General features: G+C 50.9%; 1 protein-coding gene across 1 annotated transcript; it reads right to left on the reverse strand.

Moving 5' to 3' along the window:
* Positions 1-926: 926 nt before the first annotated feature.
* Positions 927-7,612, reverse strand: TNNC1 (troponin C1, slow skeletal and cardiac type). The gene is made up of 6 exons (XM_075052785.1): positions 7,415-7,612; positions 3,481-3,511; positions 3,040-3,186; positions 1,988-2,102; positions 1,744-1,880; positions 927-1,099 (listed from the first exon to the last, which is right to left on the reverse strand). The coding sequence occupies exons 1-6, from the start codon at positions 7,436-7,438 to the stop codon at positions 1,068-1,070; spliced, it is 486 nt and encodes a 161-aa protein (XP_074908886.1). The 5' UTR covers positions 7,439-7,612; the 3' UTR covers positions 927-1,067.
* Between the last annotated feature and the right edge of the window lie 430 nt (positions 7,613-8,042).

Genomic DNA, 8,042 nt, shown 5'->3' on the forward strand with positions numbered 1-8,042 from the left:
GTAAACGTTTGATTTTAGCAACATGACTGCAATGCATGAGCTGTGCTGGGGCTGTAATTTGATGGAAGGGGGCAGCTATGTGCAGGGAGAGCTGCTAATACCGCAGGAATGCCACGCTTCCTTGGGACGAGAAAAGATGGTGCCTGGAGCCCTTGGGGACAGCATGGCTTGTCCTCCTCGGCCCTGCTGTCACCCCGTGCCTGGTGGCTGAGACCCAAAGCAGGGTTGTGCCTTGCTCATGGCCCCTGTGGCCCAAATGGATGTGATTTCTGAGGGAAAATTGGGTGTTTCAGTTACTGCCGTGAGGGTCCCACGCGGGGCTGGTGGAGGACTATGAGGTGCTGAGGGGCTGCCACCACCTGCCTCCTGCCAGCCTGGGTCAGATGGGAAGGAGGCACTCAGTCCAGCTTAGGAATGGCTTTTATTCATGTTTCCAGAGAAAATTGAGGTCTTCTTTCTGCATGTGCCACAGGGTGGCCATCAGGATGGCAGGGAGGAGGAAGGGGTATCCCTTCAGGAAAGCTGCGGTGAGAGCGGGGAGGAGAGGGACTGTCCCTCACCCATGGATTTCAGTGATGGTGTAAGTGGTTGTTAATTCACATTTCATCACTAAACTGCTGCCAATGCTCCAGTTAAACGAGCAGGCACCAGTGCCTGCTCCCGAGCCCACTGACCATGGCACAGATGAAGAGACGCAAGATGGCAGCTCCCCACCGAGCACCCCTGGCCGCGTTGGCTGGGCTTTGCCACTGGGCTGGCAACAAAATACCTCCTTGGAGGCTTAAAGCTCCAGCTGTGATGTCACCTTGCCAGACATGGCTCACAGGCACTCGACGTGGCCCCGAGAGCAGCCCCGTTAGTCGTGGGTATGCAACCAGGCTGAAGCTCTCACTAAACCTCCAAGGAATGACCATCTGAGGCACGCGGTATTAACACATTTTATTTTCCCAGCGGCCACCCTTCTCAGCGCTCAGTCTTCATGCCGGTAGCCAGGGGTCTTAGCCAAGGAGATGAGATGCAGAGCTGGAGGTGTTTAGGCGATTCGGGCTGTCGGTCTGGCCTTGGATTTATTCAACTCCCTTCATAAACTCCAGGAACTCTGCCAAGGGGAAGACATTGGAGATAAGGGGTGTGAGGTGGGAGGTGAAGTGCCCTTGCAGCTGCCAAGTGCGCTCTTGGCAGCTTTCCCCAGCCCTGTCCCCTTTCCCACCCCCGCGATGCGCAAGAGGCTGAGGGGGGATGGCTACTGCTCCTCTGAACGTGGCGAGGACTCCTCGTGACTCCCATTGGAATTGTCACTGGAGCCCGGCGTCACCCTTGGCTGCCACCAAAACACCAGAGGTGAGCACCCGGGGAGGGACACAGCCACGGGCTCAGCTCAGAAATGGTCTGGGGGTCATTTCAGCAGCATTGCGTTCAAAGATACGGCCCTTCAGAGACAGAGCTTGTGTTTAGGGGGCAGGAGGGGATGGGCAGGTCTCTGGTGAAAAGCAGCATTGCTTCAGTGCAGGCTGGCTTTCGCAGCATGGGGACAGTTAAGGCAGCCCCAGGCCCTTGCTACCGTTTCACAAACGTATGAACCCCCCCCCCCATCCCCGTGCAAACACTGGCTGCGGTCAGGCGTGTTGCCCAGCACTGCCTGCATGAGCTCATGCCTGTCCAGGAAGGCAACCAAGACCATGGGAAATGCCTGGGGGACACTCAAAGGCTGGCGACCAAACTGCACGCAATAAAGAGTCCTACCGTCATAGTCAATCCTGCCATCGTTGTTTTTATCCCCGTCTCTCATCAGTTCTTCTATGTCATCTTCGGTGATGGTCTCTCCCGTCGCCTGCAGCATGATCTTCAGCTCCTCAAGGTCAATGTAGCCATCGGCGTTTCTGTGCGAGGACGGAAGAGCTCAGGAGCAGAACGACACGCTGGGAGGGGGAGCCGGGGCGGTTGCATCACTCCCACCACCCTGCCACGCTGCAGTCGCAGCTCTTACTTATCAAACATCCTGAAGAGATCTGAGAGTTCCTCTTCGGTTTTTCCTTTGCTGTCATCTTTCATACACCGGACCATCATAACAAGGAACTCATCAAAGTCTACAGTGCCGCTGCCTGCAGGCAGAATAAACACCACCACTTGGTGCTGCGGTGGGTGGATGGGCAATGCCAAGCGAGAGATCACGCTTCCCTTTAGTAACCAAGGACCAAAACTCAGGAGAGCTGCCCTGCAGCAAGAGGCAGCTTTCAGGATGCTGGAGTAAGTGACTGAGGCCCTGCACTGACCAATTCACTGAATTTTTGCCTTTTGCAGTCATTTTGCTGAAGCGAAATGAACCAAAAGTCCTATTGGAAGCACCAATGAATGGAAATTCCTGCTATGGAGATACCTGTCCATCTCATCTAGGTATTAATAATAGAAGCTCCAGAAGGCAGGGGTTCATGCAGTGTGTTTTTGCACCAGCAGTACAGTACTGTTGTTTTCAGTGACACAGCTGTGTTCCTTTTTTGCCTGATTTTTAACTGCTTTTTCCTTTTCCAGTTATTTAGTATGATATTTCTGCCCAACTTGCACACAGTGAATTTTGTTATGTGTGAATACCAGTGCACTGATTTAATCAATATTGACAGTTATTTATGCATGTGTGTGTACACACCTGAGCAGCGAAAGACTTTCCTGATGATAGAATCCTGTAATTGTGGCATTTCTGAAATGGCAGTTGCTACATTCAGCCTATATTTTGTTTTTTAAATGGATCTGTGCAATTTCAGAGTATCCCCCCAACATCAGTTCAAGCAGTCTGATCATTATAGGAATAATAATTTTTATAGTTTCTCTTTGCTGGAAGGAACCACGCTGAAGTTTGGTGAGTGTTTAATGTCCTTCAAACTCACAGCACTGCAGGTTGCTCCCCACAGGCTGCGACTGTCCCCAGCGTGGATCCTGCCAGCGCTGCACAGGTGCCGAATGCTCCCAACCTGTACCATGCCCCCCATGTCTGTGGATGTGGGGATGGTGCTTGGGAGAGTGGAAGAAACCCAAATCTCTCACCGTCCTCATCCACCTCGTCTATCATCTCTTGCAGCTCCTCAGGGGTGGGGTTCTGCCCCAGCATCCGCATCACCTTCCCCAGCTCCTTGGTGCTGATGCAACCGTCCTCTGCTCCCAGCACGAAAATGTCAAAGGCAGCCTTGAACTCTGGGGAGAGAAGGGAGAGGAGATGGGGGGGGTCTTGCCCCACACCTCGCCCCAGGCACAGCCTCTCCTGCCCGTGCACCCCAGCACTGCCCAGGCACGGCATGGTGGGGACACTTGGGCACACGCACAGAAACTGCCTCGCTTGAAATGCTGGTGGATCAAAATCCCTGGGTCATGCCCTGCTTTGGCCAGTCTGGCCAAAGCATTTTCTGGGGCGTAATTGCTGAGGCAGGCTGAGCTGCTGGCTGGGGAGCTCGTCTTTAAGCTACAGTATTGGGTTAAAGATGCACCTACCATTTTTTTGCTCTTCTGTCAGCTGCTCAACCTATAAGGAAGACACAGAGCTCAAGTCATTTTTCTTCATCAGCATCGCTAATTGTTAAAAGGATGTGTCATTTGTTCAAAAGCCTTTGCAAAGTTCAACCAAGCCTCACAACAGTCACCTTCAGGGACCACAGGATGTACAACCAGTGGGGTTTTGAAACCACAACTTTTTTGTAGTCTAAGAGATTCTTCCCCTTAAAAAAATTATTCCCAAGTCCTTTGAAGTGAGCATCATTTCTCTAGAGCATCAGCATCTGATACGTGGCAGAAGTAGCCTTGGCACAAGCAGGGGAGACCTACTGGGAAAAGCATTTGTCTCTGTCAACCATTTGGGGATAATTTCTTGTTGCTGGCAGGCTTCACAGCGGGATGGCTGTGCCACGGAGGGCTGCTCATATGTGGGCTGAGGCCAGGTCAGAGGTGGGACATGCTGGAGAGGTCCTTGGGGAGGAAGAGGTGGACAAGACCATTCCTGGTAGTTCTTTTTCAGCCCTAGATTCATGAAACTTCCTGCACTATCCAGAGCATTAAGAGCTGGTCTACTTCCATCTGAGTTAGTGTTTATTACAAAGGTTTCTGCCTCTGAAGGGAGCTGCTATTCCCTTTAGCCTGTTTTGGGTAGCTCCCCGAAGAAACAGCTCATGGAGCCTTTAGGCGTTAGCCAAAACAGGCTGGCAGATTGTTCCCAACCCTTACCCTAATTCATTCCCCACGGACAATCAGCAGGAGCTTATTAGTTAGCATGAATCAATAAAAATAATCAATGAGGAGAGCAAAGAGGAATCCATCAGCTCAGTGTCATACCTCTTTAAGTGCTTTTCTCTCTTTGGCTTCATTCCTGCCTGTGGGTACGGCTTATCTAAAATTGCTGACCCCACCACCGTGTTCACGTGCCCCTTCGGTAGCATCCATGAAAACATGGACTTTTCTTTCTCATGCTGGTCAACAGCCTCTCTGGAGTCAGCCAGATATGAACCCCTGCCAGGGGTGCAGGGGGTGCCTGACGCCACCGACGTCTCCTTACTACTACCCCTGTGCGAGCAGTCCCCAACACCCATCCCTGCCACGTTTCAGTTGGGGCAGAACCCCACAACCCGGGGTTGTGGCACCCTGACTTTGAGGAAGGTTGATGCTTTTGCCCCAAAGAGCAACAATTTTGCAAAAGCCAGCTGGAAATTCTTCCCGCTTGCAGCGAGAGGCAGGGAAAGTGCTTTTCCTCAGTGGGACAGAGCCTTTTCCCACTCCCCACGCACCAGGAGGCGAAGGCTTTCAAGCCAGAAAGTGCTAAGGACAGCGGCAGGATTGCCATTGCAAGAGGAAACCCAAGCCCACTGTGGCCCCAGCGCTGTTGAAGGCAGGCAGGCAGACAGCTGCCAGCTCTTCATGGCTATTTTTTGGGCAGAGCGATGGCAGCCGCAACGCTCCCTCAGCCCATGTCCACAGCCACCATCCTGCTGCTGCTCGGGTAACATGACCCTCTGGGTTCATTCGCTATTTATAAGCCTGGGTGAGAGGTGCTGGAGATAAAGATGAGCTCCCCAATTGTTCCCAGGCTTTGTCATTTACCCTTGCAGTCCTTTATCTGGACACTTGTCCCTGGCACTGTTCTTAGCACTGCTTAACAGAGCCTAAAAATGTTCCCAAAATAGCTTTGTGTTTGCACAGCCTTATCTAGGCATGAGTGGGCAAGATGAAAATCCATTGGGTTCTCTGGCTGCACGTAGGGGATTTGGCACAAATATAATATTAATACATGCCATCAGCATGCAGCAAATAAAAAAATACTCACTTTTGAAGCTTCCATGACTACTGAAGTGATAGATGTGGAGCTATGATGTATGTAAATTAAATGCCTTGTAACTATAGAGTGACACTTATTACAGAGATGTCTCTTGAGCTGTTTACAGTGCCCTCTGGACACGGGTGCTGTTTGCAGCTTTATTCCTCTTTTCCCTCCACATCACTGCAGGGACAGGTTTCTCTGGGTGTGATGTGGGAAGGCAAGCACTAAGCTCACAGCACTGCGGCAGCCGTGGTAACACCAAATCTGCTGTATTTTGCTTTTATCAGCTCTCCTCTTCATCCCATGTTTCCATTTGAAGTCAGAGAGGGGAAGTTGAAGGTCTTGAATTTTTTTCCAGGTAAATGTTTTCTTACAGTCAAAAATCTTGGGGAATAGATCCACAAAAAAGCTGTCTCAGCTGTGCCTGGCTTGGACTTCTTTTGCCTCTGTAAAGGTGCTGGCAGTTAATGTCTAGGACTGGAGCCCCACATTTACCTTCGAACTAGCAGCAAAATCCTTATGGGAGTCCATCGAGACTTTTGCATGGCCCATTACCCTGGTCAAGGGCTCTATGTTTGGGGTAAGTTTTTGGTATCTGAGGTAGGAAATTTTGGGTTGTTTTCTATTGCTGCAGTTACTTTTTCTCAACTTAACTCCTCCGTGATCCAATTCTGCTAAAGCCCACAGGCTTTGGCTAGGGATTACCTTCACCTGTGGATTTTTCCCCATTCCTGGGGCAGAGATTTGGAGAGAGGCTGGAGCCTGTGGGTGGGGAACCCTTTCTTTTTGGGGCGCTCTGCCTGTCCTGCGAGCGCGCTGCCCCAGCTGATGGACGGACCCTTTTGGCCATGGGCATCGCCGGCTTGCAAAGCACTTCAGCCTTTCTCCCTAATTATGGGCATTATGTCCCTAAACAATAAGGAGAGGACCTGTCCCTGGAGTGGCAGAGAACATGTTTAATTAAAAAGCTTAATTAGAGAGGCCTGGATTTCATTTGATCTTACAGGTCACATTTTTCTCCCTTTTGGAGGTGTTGGTTGAGGGACTCAGGGGTTTTTTTTACAGCCTTTCCTGAGCCTTTTCACACTATCTGGATGGCTATGGGGGTTCTGTTTCATGAGGTTCAGGGCTGACCAAAGGACAGGAGAGGTGCGAGCATTTTGGTTTTTTCTTCAGTTGTCTATCAAGCACTATCTTTCTTCCCTCTAAAAACCTTGGAATTAAAATAGGACTTGTATGATATATTTTTCTGTGCCCTTGGTTAAAATCAGACCTGATCAACTGTATATTTTAAAAAAAAAATTCACCAAAAAAGCTCTTATTTTAACTCCAGTTACAGAAGGGACACAGTAGCAATCCACACAATCCAAAATCTATTTTCATCCTTATTTCACTCATGTATCACTGTCTGTCTATGTTACAAAATAATGCAGTGTTCTTATTACACACCAAATAGTTTGGGTTTACACAGTGAGCGCAGCGTGCAGCTGTGTAAGTTAAAATAGCCGTTAGGATGCTCTGCGTTCCCCGAGAGCATAGCTCACATTCTGGATTTCTGCAGAGCAGATACCAGGAGCGGCAAAGCAGAGGGGGATGTTCGGCAATAACTTACAAAAGCCAAGGGTTTTTTTAAATCTCCCAGAAAAATACTCAGCTGAGGAAGGGGAAATGTAGCAATAGCAGAATTATAAAGCACCAGAAAGAAAAGTGAGGTTTAACCCATACAAATAATGCTCGTTTCATGGGAAACGCTGCTCTGCTTTCTCTGGGCTAAAACCAGCAGACACCTCTTACACTTTCAAGATTTTGTTGAGATTTATAAGTTCACCTATGGGCCATCTCCCTGCCTTACAGCAGGGAACCAGGGGAGTAATTGTAAACAATTTAGCAGCACAGTTGAGCGTTTCACGCTTACAAGAGGAGTGTGAAACCTTCAGAGCCATCAGTGCACAAGGTCTGTGTCCTGGATGATGGTGTTGACTAAAAGTTGCCACCCTATAATCATTTCATATTTGCACTTCTCCACTGAATTAACTCCGTCACAGCTTTGAGGAAGCTACTATAAAATCCCCGCAAACCCTTTAACACCCCAAAACAGCAGCCCCAAAGGGAGGCACTTACCGCTGCCTTATAAATGTCATCCATGGCTGGAGAGGGTGGACGAGGGGCCGGGGGACGTGACGGTCACACTCTGCCGGCACTGCCCCAGCGAGCCCGGCTGATATAGGGGGCTGCCCCCCCCGGGGGATGTGACCAGCCCACTGGCAGCCCCGCACGCCCATCCCCATCCCATCCCCATCCCATCCCCGTTCCCACAGGAATGCCTCGCCTGCGTGCCTTGGGATGGGGACACTGCCGAGCCCGAGGCTGCCACGTCCAGGGCCAGCTCCAGCCCCGCGTGGGGGCAGCCGGAGGTTTCCTTGTGACTTTGATGTGGGAACGAGCGAGCCCTTTCAGCTGGGTTTCAGCAGGATCCCTGCTGATATGTCGTGGTATTTGGCTGTCCCGACTGGACGTGTGCCACCATGTCACCTCCACCTCTCCTGTGTCCCCCGTCCCCCCCCCCAGAAGCTGCGTTAGAAAGATTATACTGTACCTAATTAAATTGGGTAATACGGGAAAGGCATGCCTCCCAAAATATCCCTTTCCAGAAGCCAATGTCCCCTGGGGGCAGTGGGAATAGGGGGTGTTGGGGCCTCCCTGTCCCCTCTGCCGGCTGTCCCCAAAACCAGGGGGGACATGCGGCCGG

Source organism: Buteo buteo, chromosome 21 (genome assembly GCF_964188355.1).
Source record: "Buteo buteo chromosome 21, bButBut1.hap1.1, whole genome shotgun sequence".
NCBI classification, from domain to species: domain Eukaryota; kingdom Metazoa; phylum Chordata; class Aves; order Accipitriformes; family Accipitridae; genus Buteo; species Buteo buteo.